This window comes from Oncorhynchus gorbuscha, linkage group LG10 (assembly GCF_021184085.1).
Source record: "Oncorhynchus gorbuscha isolate QuinsamMale2020 ecotype Even-year linkage group LG10, OgorEven_v1.0, whole genome shotgun sequence".
NCBI classification, from domain to species: Eukaryota; Metazoa; Chordata; class Actinopteri; order Salmoniformes; family Salmonidae; genus Oncorhynchus; species Oncorhynchus gorbuscha.
This window is the reverse complement of record NC_060182.1, coordinates 98,373,123-98,400,137: the sequence shown is the minus strand read 5'-3', so window position 1 is coordinate 98,400,137 and position 27,015 is coordinate 98,373,123. Positions and strand designations below refer to the sequence as shown.

The following is a 27,015-nucleotide window of genomic DNA, read 5'->3' as shown; positions in this document are numbered from 1 at the left end:
GATCCAGCTTTTGTAAAAACAAAAAATAAAATTTTAACATTTTAACTTTTCGAATGATCGTAACAGGATAATTAGGTTAATGTTATGAAAATGGTTTAGAGTTAGATTAAATGCAACAACAACAAAAAAATATGATACTTTTTGACGTTAATTTGATCAAAAGCTAGATCCCTTTAACCGACTGGGACATGTTGTTGAAGGGACGTTTAGGTTAGAAGGAATTGGCTCAGAGCTCCTGTCACTCTTCAGCATCATCTTGTTGTGAAAACGAAATGACATCCAAAAAAAACAAACTAAATTATAGCTAAAAACAGATCCATTTTCATTTAAGCTATCTTGTCAGCTTGAGATATTATCTCAGTCGGAACGCAGAATTTAATACTAATTGTATATCAAGACGTCATTCTTCAATTGTATTCAATGGAGAAACGGAATGGCCACCACGGCGAGAATGAACCGAAGACCGGGGAGAACGAAGAAACGGCGCCTGCTCCACCGAAACAGTCGTGTTCAAGGAGTGACGAGTCGAATATGTTTATATTAGACGGTAACAACACGGAGACGACCACGACCGGGGGTTGTGCCACTACCGACGACCGACGCACATCCACATCCAACTATTCGTCGAGGCAAAAGATTGACTCCCTGGGAAAAATCAGGCCACGTATGTCGAACCAGTAAATTATATTTACAGTTTTTTTTTACCTATTATGTTAATGTTAGTCTAACGGCAGCATAATAGATAATAGATGCGACCCTGTCATTTCCAGGTCTACAATGTGACTATGTTTCTCCAGCAGACAGACAAGATGGCGTCCCAGTGCGCACTGCCTTGGAGGAGCACCGTGTTTACACGGCGGTCTACTGTCATTCTCATATTTATTAGCGTTGTATTTGAAGAAAATCGTTCAATAAGCTTTTGTGTCACGATTGCGCGATTTAAAAAAAAGAAGAAACAGTTAACACATGTTTAATGTATATATTGTAGTGTTATTTGATGCCAAACTTTACAGATGAGTTGGGATTGTGCAGTAACCCCAGTGCTGTAAATGATAACTCATTGTGTAGTGTGTTGTTGACATACAGATTTGCTGTTCACCCTTCCTCCTAATCACTTCCAGACCTGTCTCTATGCAGCAGCTCTATTTGTATCTACTGTTGCTGACATTTTGATTAACAAACATTTGTTTCCTCGTCCTCTTTCTGTTTGGTCTCTGTGTCTGTACAGCCTTCCCTTGGTTTGGGATGGACATCGGTGGCACCCTGGTGAAGCTGGTCTACTTTGAGCCCAAAGATATCACAGCCGAGGAGGAGCAGGAGGAGGTAGAGAACCTGAAGAGCATCCGGCGCTACCTGACCTCCAACATCGCCTACGGTAAGAATCAAATCACATTTTATTAGTCACATATACACATGGTTAGTAGATGTGAGTGTAGCATAATGCTTGTGCTTCTAGTTCCGACAGTGCAGTAATATCTAACAAGTAATCTAACAATTCCCCAACAACTACCTAAAACACACAAATCTAAAGGGGTGAATGAGAAGATGTACATATGAGTATATGGATGAGCGATGCCCGAGCGGCATAGACCAGATGCAGTAGATACAGTATATACATGTGATATGAGTAATGTAAGATATGTAAACATTATTAAAGTGGCATTTTTTAAAGTGACTAGTGATCCATTTATTAAAGTGTCCAGTGATTGGGTCTCAATGTAGGCAGCAGCCTCTCTAGAAGCTGTTTCTCGATCTCTCGACTTGTGCTTCTAGTTCCCGACAGTGCAGCAATATCTAACAATTCCCCCAAAAACTACCTTATACACACACATCTAAGTAAAGGGATGGAATAATAATATATAAATATATGGATGACTGACTGGCATAAGCAAGATGCAATATATAAGAGTATACAGTATATCCATATTGGATGGGTAATGCAAGATATATAAACATTATTAAAGTGACTAGTGATCCATTTATGAAAGTGGCCAATGATTTTAAGTCAGTATGTAGGCAGCAGCCTCTCTGTGCTAGTGGTGGCTGTTTTAACAGTCTGATGGCCTTGAGATTGAAGCTATTTTTCAGTCTCCTGGTCCCAGCTTCCCTATGCTAAGACCTCACCTGGCCCCCAGACTATAGACCTAACGCAGCCTACGGTAAGACCTCACCTGGCCCAGACTATAGACCTAACACAGCCTATGGTAAGACCTCACCTGGCCCAGACTATAGACCTAACACAGCCTACGGTAAGACCTCACCTGGCCCAGACTATAGACCTAAAACAGCCTATGGTAAGACCTCACCTGGCCCAGACTATAGACCTAACACAGCCTACGGTAAGACCTCACCTGGCCCAGACTATAGACCTAACACAGCCTACGGTAAGACCTCACCAGGCCCAGACTATAGACCTAACACAGCCTACGGTAAGACCTCACCTGGCCCAGACTATAGACCTAAAACAGCCTACGGTAAGACCTCACCTGGCCCAGACTATAGACCTAACACAGCCTACGGTAAGACCTCACCTGGCCCAGACTATAGACCTAACACAGCCTACGGTAAGACCTCACCTGGCCCAGACTATAGACCTAAAACAGCCTACGGTAAGACCTCACCTGGCCCAGACTATAGACCTAAAACAGCCTACGGTAAGACCTCACCTGGCCCAGACTATAGACCTAAAACAGCCTACGGTAAGACCTCACCTGGCCCAGACTATAGACCTAAAACAGCCTACGGTAAGACCTCACCTGGCCCAGACTATAGACCTAAAACAGCCTATGGTAAGACCTCACCTGGCCCAGACTATAGACCTAAAACAGCCTACGGTAAGACCTCACCTGGCCCAGACTATAGACCTAAAACAGCCTATGGTAAGACCTCACCTGGCCCAGACTATAGACCTAAAACAGCCTACGGTAAGACCTCACCTGGCCCAGACTATAGACCTAAAACAGCCTACGGTAAGACCTCACATGCCATGTCATTTTCAATTGTATTGATTGTCCATTACAGGTGTACACAGGGAACATGTATAGCTTACAGAATGTTAAAACACCTCTGGAGAAAAGTTCCTATAGATGAGGTTTACATTATCAGGCTGACAGTCAGTCCCTCTAGAAGGCTGACAGTCAGCCCCTCTAGAAGGCTGACAGTCAGCCCCTCTAGAAGGCTGACAGTCAGCCCCTCTAAAAGGCTGACAGTCAGTCCCTCTAGAAGGCTGACAGTCAGTCCCTCTAGAAGGCTGTGGTAGTCCTCTTCTGACTGTCCCGGGTGGTGATTATAAGAGGACATGGCCAGTTAAGGCCAGATCGTTCTTCAAGATGTTCAAACGTTTATAGATGACCAGCAGGGTCAAAAATAATAATCACAAAATGCTGTCTGTCAAGTAGTACCGGTAACCAGTGTCGTCACATCCTGCAGTGGCCCTGCACTGTATTCCATTACCTGGGTAAGAGCTGATGTTCTATGTAGGGCTGGAACCATACCTGCAGGGTTCTACACTGCAGGGTTCTAACTCTTTCCCCTGGTGGCACTGGCGCTACTAACTATTTCCCCTGGTGGCACTGGCGCTACTAACTATTTCCCCTGGTGGCACTGGCGCTACTAACTATTTCCCCTGGTGGCACTGGCGCTACTAACTATTTCCCCTGGTGGCACTGGCGCTACTAACTATTTCCCCTGGTGGCACTGGCGCTACTAACTATTTCCCCTGGTGGCACTGGCGCTACTAACTATTTCCCCTGGTGGCACTGGCGCTACTAACTACTTCCCCTGGTGGCATTTCCCCCTGGTGGCACTGGCGCTACTAACTATTTCCCCTGGTGGCACTGGCGCTACTAACTATTTCCCCTGGTGGCACTGGCGCTACTAACTATTTCCCCTGGTGGCTGGTGGCACTGGCGCTACTAACTATTTCCCCTGGTGGCACTGGCGCTACTAACTATTTCCCCTGGTGGCACTGGCGCTACTAACTATTTCCCCTGGTGGCACTGGCGCTACTAACTATTTCCCCTGGTGGCGCCAGCACATGATTTGGTCGCATCTAAGTTAATCAATAATGCCTGCGTCCCATAATGCACCTGCATTCCATACAGAAGCAGGCTAATAATGACTAGCCATCTTTTTAAATGAGCTGCCCTTGTGTTCTTATGCTGATTTGGATAGATTTACTGAAAAGGAAAAGAGACTGTTATAAATCTGTATTTATTGCTGATTTTCAAAGTGCCGTATGTTATTTTCTGCAAAGTCCTCTAGAGGGCAGAATAACTTGTTTTAAACAATACTTGATACCAAAACAATACAGACTGATTTCACCCGGTTGTTTTTGTTGTTGTTTTTGCTCTCAAAACCACTTTTTTTCGTAGAACATCCAATTTAGTTAATTTTCTAAGTCCACAACAGTGCTTAATCCACATCAGGGTACCATTTGAGAAATGTAGATCATTTTCGTGTAGTACCCTTTAATAATTCCGGCGCAGCCAGACTGTGTTTGGTTAGCAGTTTTGTAGTGCAGTTTTGTGATGGAGGTTTCCAAACAAAATGGCCACTGGATTGATGCAAATAATCCTGATTCTGCCCTTTAGGCATAGGCTACTTTTACATTTTTTAAATGTATTTTAAAAATTAAATAAATAAAAAATCCTCTAATCTTCACACAATACCCCATAATGACAGTGAAAACAGTTGTTTTAGAAATGTGTGCAAATGTATTAAAAATATATTTTTTAAAACAATACCTTATTTTACGTAAGTATTCAGACCCTTTGCTATGAGACCGAAATGTCATCCATTTTAGAATAAGGCTGTGAAGTAGCCAAATGTGGGGAAAAGTCAAGGGGTCTGAATACTTTACGCAGGCTCTCTATACAGCTCAGAAAGGCTTCACACCCCTTGACTTTACGCAGGCTCTCTATACAGCTCAGAAAGGCTTCACACCCCTTGACTTTACGCAGGCTCTCTATACAGCTCAGAAAGGCTTCACACCCCTTGACTTTACGCAGGCTCTCTATACAGCTCAGAAAGGCTTCACACCCCTTGACTTTACGCAGGCTCTCTATACAGCTCAGAAAGGCTTCACACCCCTTGACTTTACGGCAGGCTCTCTATACAGCTCAGAAAGGCTTCACACCCCTTGACTTTACGCAGGCTCTCTATACAGCTCAGAAAGGCTTCACACCCCTTGACTTTACGCAGGCTCTCTATACAGCTCAGAAAGGCTTCACACCCCTTGACTTTACGCAGGCTCTCTATACAGCTCAGAAAGGCTTCACACCCCTTGACTTTTATACACATTTTGTTGTTACAGCCTGAATTCAAAATGGATTAAAAAAAATGTTTTTTTATCTACACATAATATCCCTTAATGACTTAAGTGAAAATGTGTTTTTTTTAAATGATTTGAACTGTCATTTGAACATAATCAAACCTCATTTTTAAAAACAGCGACCTATTATCAAATGTTATAGGTGGCATTATTATATCTTTGATGTAAGTGTTAAAGGATTCTCCATCGGTTCGTAGTAGAGCATAACTTTAAAATGTACCGTAACTCTCCAGAAGACACAGATGTTCCACGTACAGTACTTAGACTGGGGATGAGTGTTCACTGACGACAAGGTGGTGCTGAGTGAGAGGCTGCCATGAATGGGGATGGATGGATGGGGATGGTGATGGATGGATGGATGGGGATGGGATGGTCATATGTACATTCCTTCTGACGGTGAATCTGCTAGGTAAGACGGGGATCAGAGATGTTCACCTGGAGATGAAGGACCTGACGATCTGCGGACGCACAGGGAACCTCCACTTCATTCGCTTCCCCACCCAGGATCTGCCGGCCTTCCTACAGATGGCACGCAACAAACACTTCTCCAGCCTCCACACCACCCTCTGTGCCACCGGAGGGGGTGCCTACAAGTTTGAGTTCGACTTCCGCCAGGTGGGTACAGTCAACCGGGGGAAAAGATTTTAGCGGGAAAGAGAGCGAACATCCTTCCTAGTTACTGTAATGTTTTGCAGGTTAGCGTTTCTCTTCCTGAATGTTGTTCCGGAGGCAGTTCCTCAGAGTGGTCACTCGCAGGTTAGCGTTTCTCATCCTGAATGTTGTTCTGGAGGCAGCTCCTCAGTGGTCACTAGCAGGTTAGCGTTTCTCATCCTGAATGTTGTTCTGGAGGCAGCTCCTCAGTGGTCACTCGCAGGTTAGCGTTTCTCATCCTGAATGTTGTTCTGGAGGCAGCTCCTCAGTGGTCACTAGCAGGTTAGCGTTTCTCATCCTGAATGTTGTTCTGGAGGCAGCTCCTCAGTGGTCACTAGCAGGTTAGCGTTTCTCATCCTGAATGTTGTTCTGGAGACAGCTCCTCAGTGGTCACTAGCAGGTTAGCGTTTCTCATCCTGAATGTTGTTCTGGAGGCAGCTCCTCAGAGTGGTCACTAGCAGGTTAGCGTTTCTCATCCTGAATGTTGTTCTGGAGGCAGCTCCTCAGTGGTCACTAGCAGGTTAGCGTTTCTCATCCTGAATGTTGTTCTGGAGGCAGCTCCTCAGTGGTCACTAGCAGGTTAGCGTTTCTCATCCTGAATGTTGTTCTGGAGGCAGCTCCTCAGTGGTCACTAGCAGGTTAGCGTTTCTCATCCTGAATGTTGTTCTGGAGGCAGCTCCTCAGTGGTCACTAGCAGGTTAGCGTTTCTCATCCTGAATGTTGTTCTGGAGGCAGCTCCTCAGTGGTCACTAGCAGGTTAGCGTTTCTCATCCTGAATGTTGTTCTGGAGGCAGCTACTCAGTGGTCACTAGCAGGTTAGCGTTTCTCATCCTGAATGTTGTTCTGGAGGCAGCTCCTCAGTGGTCACTAGCAGGTTAGCGTTTCTCATCCTGAATGTTGTTCTGGAGACAGCTCCTCAGTGGTCACTAGCAGGTTAGCGTTTCTCATCCTGAATGTTGTTCTGGAGGCAGCTCCTCAGTGGTCACTAGCAGGCACAGCCATAAAGTGTGTGTGTGTGGGGGGGGGGTTGTTATAAGACACCACATGATCAGAAAGGTAAATGTTATTCTTCCTGATGTTAATTGATTTTTAAGTGAATATATGCACAAAACATTAGGAACAGCTGCTCTTTCCATGACGTAGACTGACCAGGTGAATCCAGGTGAAAGATATGATCCCTTATTGATGTCACCTGTTAAATCCACTTCAATCAGTGTAGATGAAGGGGAGGAGACAGGTGGTTAAAGTAGGATTTTTAAACCTTGAGACAATTGAGACATGGATTGTGGGTGTGGGCCAGTGAGGGTAGACGGGCGAGACAAAATATTTAAGTGCCTTTGAACCGGGTATGGTAGTAGGTGCCAGGCGCACAGGTTTGAGTGTGTCAAGAACTGTAATGCTGCTGGGTTTTTCCACGTTCAACAGTTTCCCCTGTGTATCAAGAATGGTCCACCCACCCAAAGGACATCCAGACAATTTGACACGACTGTGGGAAGCATTGGAGTCGACATGGACCAGAATCCCTGTGCAACGCTTCAGACACCTTGTAGAGTCCATGTCCCGACGAATTAAGGCTGTTCCGAGGGCAAAAGGGGAAGGTGTTCCTAATATTTAGTATAGTCAGTAAATGTATTAGGCAATTTAAAATATTTTTTAAATGCTGTTATATGGTGAATTGAGGAAAATAACTTCCCGTTCTCAGATGGCTGACCTTCTCTCTCCTCAGATGGCTGACCTCCTCTCCTCTCTCCCCAGATGGCTGACCACCTCTCCTCTCTCCCCAGATGGCTGACCTCCTCTCCTCTCTCCCCAGATGGCTGACCACCTCTCTCCCCAGATGGCTGACCTCCTCTCTCCTCAGATGGCTGACCTCCTCTCTCCTCAGATGGCTGACCTCCTCTCTCCTCAGATGGCTGACCTCCTCTCCCTCAGATGGCTGACCTCCTCTCCTCAGATGGCTGACCTCCTCTCCTCAGATGGCTGACCTCCTCTCCTCAGATGGCTGACCTCCTCTCCTCAGATGGCTGACCTCCTCTCCTCAGATGGCTGACCTCCTCTCCCCAGATGGCTGACCTCCTCTCCTCTCTCCCCAGATGGCTGACCTCCTCTCCTCTCTCTCAGATGGCTGACCTCCTCTCCTCAGATGGCTGACCTCCTCTCCTCAGATGGCTGACCTCCTCTCCTCAGATGGCTGACCTCCTCTCCTCAGATGGCTGACCTCCTCTCCTCAGATGGCTGACCTCCTCTCCTCAGATGGCTGACCTCCTCTCCTCTCTCCCCAGATGGCTGACCTCCTCTCCTCTCTCCCCAGATGGCTGACCTCCTCTCCTCTCTCCCCAGATGGCTGACCTCCTCTCCTCTCTCCTCAGATGGCTGACCTCCTGTCCTCTCTCCTCAGATGGCTGACCTCCTTCTCCTCTCTCCTCAGATGGCTGACCTCCTCTCCTCTCTCCTCAGATGGCTGACCTCCTCTCCTCTCTCCTCAGATGGCTGACCTCCTCTCCTCTCTCCCCAGATGGCTGACCTCCTCTCCTCTCTCCCCAGATGGCTGACCTCCTCTCCTCTCTCCCCAGATGGCTGACCTCCTCTCTCCCCAGATGGCTGACCTCCTCTCCTCTCTCCCCAGATGGCTGACCTCCTCTCCTCTCTCCCCAGATGGCTGACCTCCTCTCCTCTCTCCCCAGATGGCTGACCTCCTCTCCTCTCTCCCCAGATGGCTGACCTCCTCTCCTCTCTCCCCAGATGGCTGACCTCCTCTCCTCTCTCCCCAGATGGCTGACCTCCTCTCCTCTCTCCTCAGATGGCTGACCTCCTCTCCTCTCTCCCCAGATGGCTGACCTCCTCTCTCCTCAGATGGCTGACCTCCTCTCTCCTCAGATGGCTGACCTCCTCTCCTCTCTCCTCAGATGGCTGATCCTCCCTCTCTCCTCAGATGGCTGATCTCCTCTCTCCTACTCAGATGGCTGACCTCCTCTCTCTCTCCTCAGATGGCTGACCTCCTCTCCTCTCTCCCCAGATGGCTGACCTCCTCTCCTCTCTCCTCAGATGGCTGACCTCCTCTCCTCTCTCCTCAGATGGCTGATCTCCTCTCCTCTCTCCCCAGATGGCTGACCTCCTCTCCTCTCTCCCCAGATGGCTGACCTCCTCTCCTCTCTCCCCAGATGGCTGACCTCCTCTCCTCTCTCCCCAGATGGCTGACCTCCTCTCCTCTCTCCCCAGATGGCTGACCTCCTCTCCTCTCTCCCCAGATGGCTGACCTCCTCTCCTCTCTCCCAGATGGCTGACCTCCTCTCCTCTCTCCCAGATGGCTGACCTCCTCTCCTCTCTCCCCAGATGGCTGACCTCCTCTCCTCTCTCCCCAGATGGCTGACCTCCTCTCCTCTCTCCCCAGATGGCTGACCTCCTCTCCTCTCTCCCCAGATGGCTGACCTCCTCTCCTCTCTCCCCAGATGGCTGACCTCCTCTCCTCTCTCCTCAGATGGCTGACCTCCTCTCCTCTCTCCTCAGATGGCTGACCTCCAGCTGCTGAAGCTAGATGAGCTGGACTGTCTGATACGAGGTGTTCTCTACATAGACTCAGTGGTGTCCAATCCTTCAGAGTGTTACTACTATGAGAACCCTACAGACCCTGAACACTGTGTCCAGAAACCCTTCACTCTGGAGAACCCTTACCCTCTACTGCTGGTCAACATCGGCTCTGGCGTCAGCATTCTGGCCGTCTACTCCAAGAACAACTACAAACGAGTAACTGGGACCAGGTAAGGTCAGCATGCGGTCACTGGGTGGTCGAGTCTGTCACCTGAGTCTATTAACCACATTCAACCCCCCCCACCAAAAGATGTAGATGTACATTTGTGTTCTACTTCCTGCTGTGATGTAATTTCCTGTTTGACATCACTTCACTGGTTTGTTTTGTATCATGTAGCCGAAGGGGGATAAAAGCGAAGCACTTCCTCTTCAGAGATGTTTTTCTCTACATGTTGAAAAGGGGCCAAGTTGAACCTTGAACCTGTGAAATAGTTTAGCGTTTTGAACTGAGTTTCCGACACAGCAAAAACATCAATGTACATAATTGTATTCACATCACTATTTAAGCATTCACAAAACATCTGTACATGAACCAAAAAGTGTTACAAACACTTGCTTACAGGCAACATCCTTATTGGTTATTGCCAATAAAAGGTCACAATAAGATGCACAACGTTCGATTTAGCTGCTGGGGGGCAGGTGGCAGAACCCCTCCCCCCAGCTCCCGCTAAAACCATTGACAACTAGGCCTTGGTTTATAATGGCGCCAGGGGGTTGGTTGGCCATTTTACGGCCTCCTAACCAACTGTGCTGTTTTGTACATAATGTTGCTGCTATGACCGAAAAATAACTTCCGAACAGCGATTAATCACCACGGATTGGAGAACGATTTATTTCTTTAATGAGGCTGACGTGAAGGAGATACTGCTTCTCCAGCCCAAATCCCCGTCATTCACGTGAAGAAAAGACGTGGAAAATAAACTGGATGAGCTCTGTTTGAGACTATCCTCCCGACAGGACATTTAAAAACCGTAATATCTTGTGTTTCACCGAGTCGTAGCTGAACGACGACATGGATAATATTAATTTGGCTGGGTTTTCTGTGGATCGGCAGGACAGAACAGCTACGTCTGGTAAGACGAGGGGTGGTGGTCTGTGTCTATTTGTCAATAAAAGCTGGTTCGTGATGTCTAATATTAAGGAAGTATCAAGTTATTGCTCGCCTGAGGTAGAGTACCTCATGATAAGCTGTAGACCACACTATCTACCAATAGTTTTTCATCTATTTACCATCTGTTTTACCTTCTAGCTACCCGCATGTCACAGAGGAGATTCTAGACTACCTTTACTCCACACACAGACATGTGCAAAGCTCTCCCTCGCCCTCCATTTGGCAAATCTGACCATAATTCTATTCTCCTGATTTCTGCTTACAAGCAAAAACTCAAGCAGGAAGTTCCAGTGACTCGCTCAATAAGGAAGTGGTCAGATGACTTTGATACTACGCTACATGGCTGTTTTTCTAGGATAACACTGGAATACGTTCCGGGATTCATCCAATGGCATTGAGGAGTATACCACCTCAGTCACCGGCTTCATCAAGAAGTGCATCGACGACGTCGTCACCACAGTGACCACACGTACATATCCCAACCAGAAGCCATGGATTACAGGCAACATCCGCATCGAGTTAAAGGGTAGAGCTGCCGCTTTCAAGGTGCGGGACACTAATCCGAACGCTTATAAGAAATCCCGCTATGCCCTTAGATGAACCATCAAACAGGCAAAGCGTCAATACAGGACTAAGATCGAATCCTACGACACCGGCTCTGACGCTCGTTGGACTACAAGGGGAAACCCAGACGCGAGCCTACCAGACGAGCTAAATGTCTTTTGTACTCTCGTTGAGGCAAGCAACACTGAAGCATGCATGAGAGCAGCAGCTGTTCTGAACGACTGTGTGATCACACTCTCCGTAGCCGATGTGAGCAAGACCTTTAACACAGGTAAACATTCATAAGGCCACGAGGCCAGATGGATTACCAGGAAGTGCACTCAAAGCAATGCGCTTACCAACTGGCAAGTGTCTTCACTGACATTTTCAACCTCTCCCTGACTGAGTCTGTAGTACCTGTTTCAAGCAGACCACCATAATCCCTGTGCCCAAAGCGAAGTTAACATTCCTAAATGACCACTTACATCGGTAGCCATGAAGCACTTTATATCAGTCAATGTGGCTAGTTAACAAGCTAATAGCAGATCAGTCAATATGGCTAGTTAACAAGCTAATAACAGGTCAGTCAATATGGCTAGTTAACAAGCTAATAACATAATGTCAATATGGCTAGTTAACAAGCAAATAACAGATCAGTCAATATGGCTAGTTAACAAGCAAATAACAGGTCAGTCAATATGGCTAGTTAAGCTAATAACATAATGTCAATATGGCTAGTTAACAAGCTAATAACAGATCAGTCAATATGGCTAGTTAACAAGCTAATAACAGGTCAGTCAATATGGCTGGTTAACAAGCTAATAACAGGTCAGTCAATATGGCTAGTTAACAAGCTAATAACAGGTCAGTCAATATGGCTAGTTAACAAGCTAATAACAGGTCAGTCAATATGGCTAGTTAACAAGCTAATAACAATGTCAATATGGCTGGTTAACAAGCTAATAACAGATCAGTCAATATGGCTAGTTAACAAGCTAATAACAGATCAGTCAATATGGCTCGTTAACAAGCTAATAACATAATGTCAATATGGCTCGTTAACAAGCTAACAACAGGTCAGTCAATATGGCTCGTTAACAAGCTAACAACAGGTCAGTCAATATGGCTCGTTAACAAGCTAATAACAGGTCAGTCAATATGGCTAGTTAACAAGCTAATAACATATCAGTCAATATGGCTGGTTAACAAGCTAATAACATAATGTCAATATGGCTAGTTAACAAGCTAATAACAATGTCAATATGGCTAGTTAACAAGCTAACAGATCAGTCAATATGGCTAGTTAACAAGCTAATAACATAATGTCAATATGGCTATAGTCATCTAGTTTATCCCCGGAAAGTTAGCTTGTTAACTAGCCACATTCACTGATCTGTTATTAGCTTGTTAACTAGCCATATTCACTGATCTGTTATTAGCTTGTTAACTAGCCATATTGACTGACCTGTTATTAGCTTGTTAACTAGCCATATTGACTGATAGCTTGTTAACTAGCCATATTGACTGATAGCTTGTTAACTAGCCATATTGACTGATCTGTTATTAGCTTGTTAACTAGCCATATTGACTGATCTGTTATTAGCTAGCTAGCCAATTTGACGTGATACATCAATCAATGTAGCCTCGTGTCTGTCAGTAGCAATCGTAATTAAAAACAATGTTGAAAAGAGGATGTTATTTAACTTCGTTAGGTAGACCTATATTAGATCTACTTTACCACAATGTTTAGCCAACTGTACCAAGTTTCTACCAGTAGCTAGCAAAGTAAACATGATCAGGGCCTCCTCCAGCTTGATGATGAGCTTGGAGGGCACTATGGTGTTGAATGCTGAGCTGTAGTCAATGAACAGCATTCTTACGTAGGTATTCCTCTTGTCCAGATGGGTTAGGGCAGTGTGATGGCGAGTGTGTCGTCTGTGGACCTGTTGGGGCGGAATAAGAACTGAAGTGGGTCTAGGGTGGCTGGTAAGGTGGAGGTGATATGATCCTTGACTAGTCTCTCAAAGCACTTCATGATGACAGAAGTTATAGGCATTTAGTTCAGTTATCTTTGCCTTCTTGGGTACAGGAACAATGGTTGACATCATGTGGGAACAGCAGATTGGGATAGGGAGAGATTGAATATGTCCGTATACACACCAGCCACCTGGTCTGCGCATGCTTTGAGGACATGGCTAGGGATGCCGTCTGGGCCAGCAGCCTTGTGAGGGTTAACACGTTTAAATGTTTTACTCACGTCAGCCACTGAGAAGGAAGGGGGGGGGGTGCAGTACTTGTTAGCGGGCCGCGACGTTGGCATTGAATTATCCTCATAGTGGGCAAAGAAGGTGTTTAGTTTGTCTGGAAGCGTGACGTCGGTGTCCGTATTTTAGAGGCTATTTATACAGAAAATTGGTATATAACCCATATAAACAATTTTTATAATTATACAACAATATTTGTGTGGTGACATTATTTCCTTTGCAACATTTCTGATACATCACATGCTTTACTTTTGTTTTCCTGCATTAGTAAAAACAGCGAATAATTCACGTATCTCTACTGCCATTCATTCCAATTGACTCGTTTTGGATTTCTCCATTACCAAGATGGCTGCCATTTGGCCCTGTTTTTGAACTTTGAGGGTTTTATGACATATAACCTCTCTCGTAATTTGATAGGATCTCTGATTATCTGCTAGCTTTTCCTCCAATGACTGATGGTTGTCCTAGCCTGAAATCCAGAACCTATTTTTGTGCTTACATTCCACTCCTTGTGTTCTGAAAAGGAATGGAATTCTAGCTAGACCAGACTGGTACCCAGGCTATGGTTGCTCAACCAGACTGGTACCCAGGCTATGGGAGCTCAACCAGACTGGTACCCAGGCTATGGGAGCTCAACCAGACTGGTACCCAGGCTATGGGAGCTCAACCAGACTGGTACCCAGGCTATGGGAGCTCCCCTTGCCTCTGTTTGTTGTCCTTGGTAGTTTTCCGGTCTGGCACATGACTGCTCGGGCCCTGTCTGTCATACTGGTCCTGTGTGCTGCATGGCTAGAGGCAGGAAGGGACACGGAGCGGTTTCCTTTAGATTCTGATCTTAGGACAGACTTTGAATTTCCGCCACCATTCGTTAAGGTTGAGGATTGGGAGAGGGGAAGCTGATCCTAGATCTGTACCTAGGAGAACCCCCCCCCTTGAGGCCTAGGAAGGAGGAGACTGGAACATTTTGTAGTGATTTCTAAGAATATGGTGGTAGGTTACTACAGGTTATAACCATGTCCTGTGTTTCCTCATGCAGTCTGGGTGGAGGGACATTCCTGGGGCTGTGCTGTTTACTGACTGGCTGCTCCAGCTTTGAGGAGGCTCTGGAGATGGCGTCGCAGGGGGAGAGCACGCACGTGGATAAGCTAGTACGGGACATCTACGGAGGGGACTACGAGCGCTTCGGCCTCCCCGGCTGGGCTGTGGCCTCCAGGTAAAACCGTTAGCAGTACCCGGGGTGTATTCATTAGTGCACACCGTCGCAAAATGTTTTGCAACAGGTAGCCTAGCGTTTTAAGAACGTTTGGTCAGTAATGGAAAGGTTGCTGGTTCGAATCTCTGAGCCGACTAACTGAAGAATCTGTCTGCCGTTGAGCAAGGCACTTAAACCTAATTGCTCTTGTAAGTCACTCTGGACATGATGTATTTCTGTCTTGTAGTTTTGGGAACATGGTGTAGTTTTGGGAACATGATGTAGTTTTGGGAACATGATGTAGTTTTGGGAACATGATGTAGTTTTGGGAACATGGTGTAGTTTTGGGAACATGGTGTAGTTTTGGGAACATGATGTAGTTTTGGGAACATGATGTAGTTTTGGGAACATGGTGTAGTTTTGGGAACATGGTGTAGTTTTGGGAACATGGTGTAGTTTTGGGAACATGGTGTAGTTTTGGGAACATGATGTAGTTTTGGGAACATGATGTAGTTTTGGGAACATGATGTAGTTTTGGGAACATGGTGTAGTTTTGGGAACATGATGTAGTTTTGGGAACATGATGTAGTTTTGGGAACATGGTGTAGTTTTGGGAACATGGTGTAGTTTTGGGAACATGATGTAGTTTTGGGAACATGGTGTAGTTTTGGGAACATGATGTAGTTTTGGGAACATGATGTAGTTTTGGGAACATGGTGTAGTTTTGGGAACATTATGTATTTCTGTCTTGTAGTTTTGGGAACATGATGTAGTTTTGGGAACATTGTGTATTTCTGTCTTGTAGTTTTGGGAACATGATGTAGTTTTGGGAACATTGTGTATTTCTGTCTTGTAGTTTTGGGAACATGATGTAGTTTTGGGAACATTATGTATTTCTGTCTTGTAGTTTTGGGAACATGGTGTAGTTTTGGGAACATTATGTATTTCTGTCTTGTAGTTTTGGGAACATGGTGTAGTTTTGGGAACATTATGTATTTCTGTCTTGTAGTTTTGGGAACATGGTGTGTAAAGAGAAGCGGGAGTCCATCTCTAAAGAGGATCTAGCCAGAGCCACCCTGGTCTCCATCACCAACAACATCGGCTCCATCACCAGGATGGTTGCGCTCAACGAGGTATTTCACAATGCACCCTATTCCCAAATAGTGCATCACCAGGGCCCTGGTCAATAGTAGTGCACTATATCTAAACTGCCGTAGTGTATTTGTACAGTTTGAAATTGTGAATAAATATAGTGGTTATAAATATAGGAAACAGGCTGCCGGTTCAGACAGGAAACAGTTTCAGGCGCTGTTCGCATGTTGTGGCTGTATAGTGCACGCTGCTTTGAAGACGATGGAAAGACAATGGAGACAGATAAACATCACACAGAGATGTGTTCAGGGGGATGTTCACGGGGGGATCTTCAGGAGGGATGTTCGGGGAAGCTGGATGTTCAGGGGGATGTTCACGGGGGATGTTCACGGGGGGATGTTCACGGGGGATGTTCAGGAGGGATGTTCAGGGGGAAAGCTGGATGTTCAGGGGGAAGCTGGATGTTCAGGGGGAAGCTGGATGTTCAGGGGAGCTGGATGTTCAGGGGGGATGTTCAGGGGGGAGCTGGATGTTCAGGAGGGATGTTCGGGGGAAGCTGGATGTTCAGGGGGGATGTTCAGGGGGGAGCTGGATGTTCTCTCTTTGCCTTCAGCCTCTTTATGATGCTGCCTTGTGGAATCTGGATCAAGCAGCATTGTACAGGGCTATGAAGGCACTGGGCTCTGCTTCAGCCAGTCTGCTTCAGCCTCTTCTTCAGCCTCTGCTTCAGCCAGTCTGCATTGCAACTTGTTTTATTTTTCATGTCTGTTATTGATTTGAGAAATTAAACTTCATCTTAAAATATTTATATGAATATCAGGTTGAAATGACCCATTTGTAATCATTCCGTTTTACAATGATAAGAAAAATAAGTGTTCCTAATGACCTGTACCTCCCCCTGTTTGTGTTTCTGTTCAGAACATTGAGAGGGTGGTGTTCGTAGGGAACTTCCTGAGGGTGAACACCCTGTCCATGAAGCTGCTGGCCTACGCCATGGACTACTGGTCTAAAGGCCAGCTGAAAGCCCTGTTCCTCAGACACGAGGTAAGACTGTCTACTGGTCTGAAAGCCCTGTTCCTCAGACACGAGGTAAGACTGTCTACTGGTCTGAAAGCCCTGTTCCTCAGACACGAGGTAAGACTGTCTACTGGTCTGAAAGCCCTGTTCCTCAGACACGAGGTAAGACTGTCTACTGGTCTGAAAGCCCTGTTCCTCAGACACGAGGTAAGACTGTCTACTGGTCTGAAAGCCCTGTTCCTCAGACACGAGGTAAGACTGTCTACTGGTCTGAAAGCCCTGTTCCTCAGACACGAGGTAAGACTGTCTACTGGTCTGAAAGCCCTGTTCCTCAGACACGAGGTAAGACTGTCTACTGGTCTGAAAGCCCTGTTCCTCAGACACGAGGTAAGACTGTCTACTGGTCTGAAAGCCCTGTTCCTCAGACACAAGGTAAGACTGTCTACTGGTCTGAAAGCCCTGTTCCTCAGACACGAGGTAAGACTGTCTACTGGTCTGAAAGCCCTGTTCCTCAGACACGAGGTAAGACTGTCTACTGGTCTGAAAGCCCTGTTCCTCAGACACGAGGTAAGACTGTCTGCTGGTCTGAAAGCCCTGTTCCTCAGACACGAGGTAAGACTGTCTGCTGGTCTGAAAGCCCTGTTCCTCAGACACGAGGTAAGACTGTCTGCTGGTCTGAAAGCCCTGTTCCTCAGACACGAGGTAAGACTGTCTACTGGTCTGAAAGCCCTGTTCCTCAGACACGAGGTAAGACTGTCTACTGGTCTGAAAGCCCTGTTCCTCAGACACGAGGTAAGGTATTCAGTCAACCTGTAGTAAAGCCCTGTTCCTCAAACACAAGGTAAGATTGTCAACCTGGTCTGAAAGCCCTGTTCCTCAAACACAAGGTAAGGTATTCAGTCAACCTGTAGTAAAGCCCTGTTCCTCAGACACAAGGTAAGGTATTCAGTCAACCTGTAGTAAAGCCCTGTTCCTCAGACACGAGGTAAGACTGTCTACTGGTCTGAAAGCCCTGTTCCTCAGACACGAGGTAAGGTATTCAGTCAACCTGTAGTAAAGCCCTGTTCCTCAGACACGAGGTAAGGTATTCAGTCAACCTGTAGTAAAGCCCTGTTCCTCAGACACGAGGTAAGACTGTCTACTGGTCTGAAAGCCCTGTTCCTCAGACACGAGGTAAGGTATTCAGTCAACCTGTAGTAAAGCCCTGTTCCTCAGACACGAGGTAAGGTATTCAGTCAACCTGTAGTAAAGCCCTGTTCCTCAGACACGAGGTAAGACTGTCTACTGGTCTGAAAGCCCTGTTCCTCAGACACGAGGTAAGGTATTCAGTCAACCTGTAGTAAAGCCCTGTTCCTCAAACACGAGGTAAGGTATTCAGTCAACCTGTAGTAAAGCCCTGTTCCTCAAACACAAGGTAAGGTATTCAGTCAACCTGTAGTAAAGCCCTGTTCCTCAGACACGAGGTAAGGTATTCAGTCAACCTGTAGTAAAGCCCTGTTCCTCAGACACGAGGTAAGGTATTCAGTCAACCTGTAGTAAAGCCCTGTTCCTCAGACACGAGGTAAGGTATTCAGTCAACCTGTAGTAAAGCCCTGTTCCTCAGACACGAGGTAAGGTATTCAGTCAACCTGTAGTAAAGCCCTGTTCCTCAGACACGAGGTAAGGTATTCAGTCAACCTGTAGTAAAGCCCTGTTCCTCAGACACGAGGTAAGGTATTCAGTCAACCTGTAGTAAAGCCCCAGTGTGATGGAGTATAATATATATATTGTTAAATGTCCCTTGAAGATGTCTCCGCGTGGTTCACCTTCAGAAAATATTCATCCACCTTGACTTTTTTCACATTTCGTTACAAGGTGATTTTAATTGTAATTTTTACACAAAATACTCTGTTAAAGGTGAAGAAAATGTTTAATATTTGTAAAATAAAACACTATCTTGATTACATCAGTATTCAACCCTGAGTTAATACATATTATTATGTATTTGGGGCGGCATGGTAACCTAATGGTTGCAAATTCAAACCCCCGAGCTGACAAGGTACAAATCTGTCGTTCTGCCCCTGAACAGGCAGTTAACCCACTGTTCCCAGGCCGTCATTGAAAATAAGAATTTGTTCTTAACTGACTTGCCTAGTTAAATAAAGGTAAAATTAAAAATATATATATTAAGAATCACTTTTGGCAGCAACTATAGCTGTGAGTCTTTCTGGATAAGTCTCTTAAGAGCTTTGCACTAGACGTCGACCGATTATTCTGAATGGCCGATTTAATTAGGTCCGATTTCAAGTTTTCATCAACGGCATTTTTGTAAAGCCCTGTTCCTTACATTGCTCCACGAGGAGACTGTATTGCAGGCTTGACTACCTGTTATGCGAGTGTAGCAAGGAGCCAAGGTAAGGTGCTAGCTAGCATTTAACAGAAGTACAGTTCCCGCTCAGCCCAGTCAAAACTGTTCGCTGCTCTGGCTCCCCAATGGTGGAACAAACTCCCTCACTACGCCAGGACAGCGGAGTCAATCACCACCTTCCGGAGACACCTGAAACCCCACCTCTTTAAGGAATACTTAGGATAGGATAAAGTAATCCTTCTCACCCCCTCCCCCCTTAAAATATTTAGATGCACTATTGTAAAGTGGCTGTTCCACTGGATGTCATAAGGTGAATGTTTTGTAAGTCGCTTTGGATAAAGCGTCTGCTAAATGACTTAAATGTAAATGTAATATGGTTTTCTTCACAACTCTGCCTAGAAGGCCACATCCCAGAGTCACCTCTTCACTGTTGATGTTGAGACTTGTGTTTTGAGGATACTATTTAATAAAGCTGCCAGTTGAGGACTTGTGAGGTGTCTGTTTGTCAAACTAGACACTCTAATGTACTTGTCCTTTTGCTCAGTTGTGCAGGGGCCTCCCACTCCTATTTCTATTCTGGTTAGAGACCATTTGCACTGTTAAAATGAAGGGAGTAGTGCACAGCGTTGTACTTGATCTTCAGTTTCTTGGCAATTTCTCGCATGGAATAGCCTTCATTTCTCAAACAAGAATAGACTGATGAGTTTCAGAAGAAAGGTCTTTGTTTCTGGCCATTTTGAGCCTGCAAACTAACCCACAAATGCTGATGCTCTGGATACTCAACTAGTCTAAAGAAGGACAGTTTTATTGCCTCTATAATCATAAGAACAGTTTTTTGTGCTAACATAATTGGCAAAAGGGTTTTCTAATGATCAATTAGCCTTTAAAATGATAAACTTGGATTAGCTAACACAACGTTTGGAATACGGGATTGATGGTTGCTGATAATGGGCTCTGTACGAATGTAGATATTCCATAACAAATCTGCCATTTCCAACTACAATAGTCATTTACCAATTTGTAAGTCGCTCTGGATAAGAGCGTCTGCTAAATGACTTAAATGTAAATGTAAATGTAAACTTATCCTATAAAAAACAATCAATTTTAACATAATCACTGGTTAACTACACATGGTTGATGATATTACTAGGTTAACTAGCTTGTTCTGCGTTACATATAATCAATGCGGTGCCTGTTAATTTATCATCAAATCACAGCCTACTTCGCCAAACGGGTGATGATTTAACAAGCACATTCGCAAAAAAAGAACTGTGGTTGCACCAATGTGTACCTAACCATAAACATCAATGTCTTTTTTAAAATCAATACACAAGTATATATTTATAAACCTGCATATTTAGTTAATATTGCCTGCTAACATGAATTTCTAACTAGGGAAATTGTGTTACTTCTTCTCTTGCGTTCTGTGCAACAGAGTCTGGGTGTATGCTGCAGTTTGGGCCACCTGGCTCGTTGCAAACTGTGTGAAGACCATTTCTTTCTAACAAAGACAGCCAACTTCGCCAAACGGGGGATGATTTAACAAAAGCGCATTTGCGAAAAAAGAATAATCATTGCACGAATGTACCTAACCATAAACACCAATGCCTTTCTTAAAATCAACACACAGAAGTATATATTTTTAAACCTGCATATTTAGTTAAAAGATTCATGTTAGCAGGCAATATTAAACTAGGGAAGTTGTCACTTCTCTTGCGTTCCTTGCACGCAGAGTCAGGGTATATGCAACAGTTTGGGCCGCTTGGCTCGTTGCGAAATAATTTGCCAGAATTTTACGTAATTATGACATAACATTGAAGGTTGTGCAGGAATATGTAGACTCATGGATGCCACACGTTAGATAAACTACGGAACGATATATTAATGACCTAAAGGCTCGTATTTCTGTGTGTTATTATGTTATAATTAAGTCTATGATTTGATATTTGATAGAGCAGTCTGACTGAGCGATGGTAGGCACCAGCAGGCTCGTAAGCATTCATTCAAACAGCACTTTCGTGTGTTTTGCCAGCAGCTCTTAGCAAGCACAGCGCTGTTTATGACTTAAAGCCTATCAGCCTAATGGCTGGTGTAACCATTGTGAAATGACTAGCTAGTTAGCGGGGTGCGCGCTAATAGTGTTTCAGACGTCACACGCTCTGAGACTTGGAGTAGTTATTCCCCTTGCGGAGGGGAGCGATGGGTAACGAGGCTTCGAGGGTGGCTGTTGTCAATGTGTTCCTGGTTCGAGCCCAGGGAGGAGCGAGGAGAGGGATGGAAGCTATACTGTTACACTGGCAATACTAAAGTGCCTATAAGAACATCCAATAGTCAAAGGTTAATGACATACAAATGGTATAGAGAGAAATAGTCCTATAATTCCTATAATAACTACAACCTAAAACTTCTTACCTTGGAATATTGAAGACTCACGTTAAAAGGAACCACCAGCTTTCATATGTTCTCATGTTCTGAGCAAGGAACTGAAACGTTAGCTTTCTTACATGGCACATATTGAACTTTTACTTTCTTCTCCAACACTTTGTTTTTGCATTATTTAAACCAAATTGAACATGTTTCATTATTTATTTGAGGCTAAATTGATTTTATTGATGTATTATATTAAGTTAGAATAAAAGTGTTCATTCAGTATTGTTGTAATTGTCATTATTACAAATAAATAAATAAAAATCGTCCGATATTAATCGGTATCTGCTTTTTTTAGTCCTCCAATAATCTGTATCGGCGTTGAAAAATCATAGTCGGTCGACCTCTACTTTGCACACCTGGATTGTACAATATTTGCACATTTATTATTTTATAATTTGGTTGTTGATCATTGCTAGACAGCCATTTTAAAATCTTGCCGTAGATTTTCAAGCTGATTTTAAGTCATTACTGTAAATAAAAAGCCGGAATTTCTCCTGGTTTGAACACAGACTCAACCAGGTTTTCCTCCAGGATTTTGTCTGTGCTTAGCTTTATACTTTTCTTTCTATCCTAAAAAAAACCTCCCCAATCCTTGCCGATGACAAGGATACCCATAACATAATCAATCACATGTATTTATACATCAGCTGATATCTCAAAGTGCTATACAGAAACCCAGCCTAAAACCCCAAACAGCAAGCAGTGCAGGTGTAGAAGCACGTTGGCTAGGAAAAACTCCCTAGAAAGGCCAAAACCTAGGAAGAAACCTAGAGAGGAACCAGGCTATGAGGGGTGGCCAGTCCTCTATTGGCTGTGCCGGGTAGAGAGGAACCAGGCTATGAGGGGTGGCCAGTCCTCTATTGGCTGTGCCGGGTAGAGAGGAACCAGGCTATGAGGGGTGGCCAGTCATCTATTGGCTGTGCCGGGTAGAGAGGAACCAGGCTATGAGGGGTGGCCAGTCCTCTTCTGGCTGTGCTGGGTAGAGAGGAACCAGGCTATGAGGGGTGGCCAGTCCTCTATTGGCTGTGCTGGGTAGAGAGGAACCAGGCTATGAGGGGTGGCCAGTCCTCTATTGGCTGTGCTGGGTAGAGAGGAACCAGGCTATGAGGGGTGGCCAGTCCTCTATTGGCTGTGCTGGGTAGAGAGGAACCAGGCTATGAGGGGTGGCCAGTCCTCTATTGGCTGTGCTGGATAGAGAGGAACCAGGCTATGAGGGGTGGCCAGTCCTCTATTGGCTGTGCCGGGTAGAGAGGAACCAGGCTATGAGGGGTGGCCAGTCCTCTATTGGCTGTGCCGGGTAGAGAGGAACCAGGCTATGAGGGGTGGCCAGTCCTCTATTGGCTGTGCTGGGTAGAGAGGAACCAGGCTATGAGGGGTGGCCAGTCCTCTATTGGCTGTGCTGGGTAGAGAGGAACCAGGCTATGAGGGGTGGCCAGTCCTCTATTGGCTGTGCTGGGTAGAGAGGAACCAGGCTATGAGGGGTGGCCAGTCCTCTTCTGGCTGTGCTGGGAAGGAACCAGGCTATGAGGGGTGGCCAGTCCTCTATTGGCTGTGCTGGGTAGAGAGGAACCAGGCTATGAGGGGTGGCCAGTCCTCTATTGGCTGTGCTGGGTGGAGAGGAACCAGGCTATGAGGGGTGGCCAGTCCTCTATTGGCTGTGCTGGGTAGAGAGGAACCAGGCTATGAGGGGTGGCCAGTCCTCTATTGGCTGTGCTGGGTAGAGAGGAACCAGGCTATGAGGGGTGGCCAGTCCTCTTCTGGCTGTGCTGGGTAGAGAGGAACCAGGCTATGAGGGGTGGCCAGTCCTCTATTGGCTGTGCTGGGTAGAGAGGAACCAGGCTATGAGGGGTGGCCAGTCCTCTATTGGCTGTGCCGGGTAGAGAGGAACCAGGCTATGAGGGGTGGCCAGTCCTCTATTGGCTGTGCCTGGTGGAAATTTCTAAGAGTACATTGTTTTTCAAGATGTTCATAGATGACCAGCAGGCTCAAATAATAATCAGTGATTGGTCAGCACCTCGTTAGTAGTATATGTCTGTTGGCTTTTCATAGCAGCAACCACTATGCTTGAAAATATTGAGTGGTACTAAGTGATGTGATGTGTTGGATTTGCCCCAAACATAACGCTTTGTATTCAGGACACAAAGTTAATTTATTTGCCAATTTTTTTTTCAGTTTTACTTTAGTGCTTTATATATATTTATATATATTTATATATTTATATATATATATTTTATTCTGTGAAGGCCTCCTTATAATTTAGTTTAGTATTGTGGAGTAACTACAATGTTGTTGATCCATCCTCAGTTTTCTCCTATCACAGCCACTAAACTCTGTAACTGTTTTAAAATCACCACTGGTCTCATGGTGAAATCCCTGAGCGGTTTCCTTCCTCTTCGGCAACTGAGTTGGGAAGGACGCCTGTATCTTTGTAGTGACTGGGTGTATTGATACACTGGGTTAGGAAGGACACCTGTATCTTTGTAGTGACTGGGTGTATTGATACATTATCCAAGGTGTAATTAATGCTCAACACTCATTGCAGACAGTCCATGGCACTTATTATGTGACTTGTTAAGCACGTTTAATTAGGCCGTAAACAAACAGGTTGAATTCTTATTGACTCGAGACATTTCAGATTTTCATGTTTTATTCATTTGTAAAATAATTCTACAAACATAATTCCACTTTGACATTATGGGGTATTGTGTGTAGACCAGTGACACAACATCTCAATTTAATCCATTTTAAATTCAGGCATCGATTGCTTTTTGAATCATAGTTATACAATTGGAAAAACATTTACAGTACATTTCACAACATATTCAGTGTGTGCCCTCAGGCCACTACTCTACTACCAAATCCATGTGCATAACAACAAAATGTGTCAAAAGTCCAGGGGTGTGAATACTATGAAGGCCCTGTAGATACACATACTGGTAAACGCCATGGGAAGAGGGACTAAAGTAACACAGTAAGACGAGGTAAAGCTCTTCCTTGATCAATCGTTGAGACGAGGTAAAGCCCTTCCTTGATCAATCGTTGAGACGAGGTAAAGCTCTTCCTTGATCAATCGTTGAGACGAGGTAAAGCTCTTCCTTGATCAATCGTTGAGACGAGGTAAAGCTCTTCCTTCCTTGATCAATCGTTGAGACGAGGTAAAGCTCTTCCTTCCTTGATCAATCGTTGAGACGAGGTAAAGCTCTTCCTTCCTTGATCAATCGTTGAGACGAGGTAAAGCCCTTCCTTGATCAATCGTTGAGAAGAGGTAAAGCCCTTCCTTGATCAATCGTTGAGACGAGGTAAAGCCCTTCCTTGATCAATCGTTGAGACGAGGTAAAGCCCTTCCTTCCTTGATCAATCGTTGAGACGAGGTAAAGCTCTTCCTTCAATCTTGATCAATCCTTGATCAATCGTGAGACGAGGTAAAGCTCTTCAATCTTCCTTCCTTGATCAATCGTTGAGACGAGGTAAAGCTCTTCCTTCCTCGATCAATCGTTGAGACGAGGTAAAGCTCTTCCTTCCTCGATCAATCGTTGAGACGAGGTAAAGCTCTTCCTTCCTCGATCAATCGTTGAGACGAGGTAAAGCTCTTCCTTCCTTGATCAATCCTTGAGACAAAGTAAAGCGATGGAACGGAACAACGTCTCTTGACCACTGTATATCTGCTCAGTTTGTATTTCAAAACACTGTGAGAAAGTGAGAGATCTGCAGTAAACTAACATAGTTTTTGTTGTTGTTGTCAGGGCTACTTCGGATCAGTCGGGGCTTTGCTGGAACTCCTGGATCCATCCTGATTGCTACGGTGGCCCTGAAGGTCAAACTAGCACTTAAGACCCAAGGACTGCTCTCACCCAAAGCCAGACTCGCACTTAGACTGTTAAACCAAAGACTGTCCGTCCAGCAGGACCTTTACACTTCTATCCTCCACACTCTATTGGTGTGGTGTGCTTGCCTGTACAAGTAGCCAGGTAGGTGGGCTCTATGGTAGACAAGTAGCCTGGTCCGTCTGCATACGTTTGACAGGACTATGAATCCCACCAGGAACAACCACCGATGTTGCCTTAACTTAACTGCTGGATAATCACATGTCTGTTTAAACAGACATGTTTAATATAATTGCTTGATTGCTCTGTCGCCATCAGCAGCCGATGGCTCAGCTCTAGATGTTGACCTCCATAGAAGGCTCCATGGCTGGCGCCCAATGGGCATTCTACTGGCACTCGCGTCAGGGTTCATTCCAGCCAATACAGGAAGTACATTGACGTTCCGATTCTCTTCAAATGCTTTTCATTTAGGAAAATGTGGAATTTGGTTTACTTTCTCAATTGACAGGAATTGTAATGTTACGTTAAATTAATGTTTTATCTTTTACTACTGTGACGTTTTTCAGCTCAGCTGCAAAGTAATTGCTACATATTGATGGAAGAGGTTTTGATTGATAATGGCAAATGGAATATTTGTGGGTCTGTTTTGGACATAAATGTTAAGTTTTTCACCTGAATGAACTGTTACCAACGAATCAGACTCTTATTCAACTTTACATGATAGTTACACATTTAGTCTTTATTCTGCCTTGAGACAATCTCTCCTCTCTCTCTCCCTCTGTCTCTCGCTCTCTCTCTTGCTCTGTCTCTCGCTGTCTCTCTCTGTCTCTGTCTCTCTCTCTGTCTGTCTCGCTCTGTCTTGCTCTCCCTCTCTGTCACTCGTTGTCTCTCGCTCCCTCTCTGTCTCTCTGTCTGTCTCTTCTCCCCCATACTAGTTTCAACTGTTGTCATTATTAGGCTTTACTTTAACTACTTTTTATTCAGATCACTATGCTAACAGGTACTCTTCCTGGAGTCCATACACATAACTAAAAATACATTACAGTTTAAATAAGACACGGTAGTAGACAACACAACACTTTCAGGGATCTGGATCTGCTATATTTGTGCAGTATAGGGGTTTTGCCTCCAGAACACCCTGAATTCTTCGAGGCATGGAAACGTTGCAAGTAACGTACACAAGTTGGTTGTGTTCAGCCTAGTCAAATCAGCTGTATATATATACAGTGCCTTGCGAAAGTATTCGGCCCCCTTGAACTTTGCGACCTTTTGCCACATTTCAGGCTTCAAACATAAAGATATAAAACTGTGTTTTTTTTTGCACGCCCAATTTTTCAGTTTTTGATTTGTTAAAAAAGTTTGAAATATCCAATAAATGTCATTCCACTTCATGATTGTGTCCCACATGTTGTTGATTCTTCACAAAAAAATACAGTTTTATATCTTTATGTTTGAAGCCTGAAATGTGGCAAAAGGTCGCAAAGTTCAAGGGGGCCGAATACTTTCGCAAGGCACTGTACTAGTGCTTCACGTTCAGCTAAATAAATTCTGTTAAGTGCCTGGTATGTTGTAGTCTAAGGTAGAAATACAGACAATTGTATGAAGACATGCTTTTAAAAAAAAA

The 27,015-nt window shown here is 45.0% G+C and overlaps 1 protein-coding gene across 1 annotated transcript; it reads left to right on the top strand.

Annotated features, from left to right (window-relative positions):
* Nucleotides 1-26,724, top strand: pank2 (pantothenate kinase 2). The gene is made up of 8 exons (XM_046367614.1): nucleotides 1-664; nucleotides 1,229-1,375; nucleotides 5,742-5,947; nucleotides 9,491-9,741; nucleotides 14,526-14,702; nucleotides 15,691-15,814; nucleotides 16,692-16,817; nucleotides 25,311-26,724. Exons 1-8 carry the CDS (start codon nucleotides 421-423, stop codon nucleotides 25,359-25,361), a joined length of 1,326 nt encoding a protein of 441 aa, XP_046223570.1. The 5' UTR covers nucleotides 1-420; the 3' UTR covers nucleotides 25,362-26,724.
* The last annotated feature ends 291 nt before the right edge of the window (nucleotides 26,725-27,015 follow it).

What these genes read in the sequence shown, in the direction of transcription:
- pank2 (XM_046367614.1), top strand. Translation starts at nt 421, where the DNA reads ATGGAGAAACGGAATGGCCACCACGGCGAGAATGAACCGAAGACCGGG. An exon ending in CCTGGGAAAAATCAGGCCAC is followed by an intron (nt 665 to 1,228) that starts GTATGTCGAACC and finishes GTGTCTGTACAG; the next exon opens with CCTTCCCTTGGTTTGGGATG. An exon ending in TTGAGTTCGACTTCCGCCAG is followed by an intron (nt 5,948 to 9,490) that starts GTGGGTACAGTC and finishes CTCTCTCCTCAG; the next exon opens with ATGGCTGACCTCCAGCTGCT.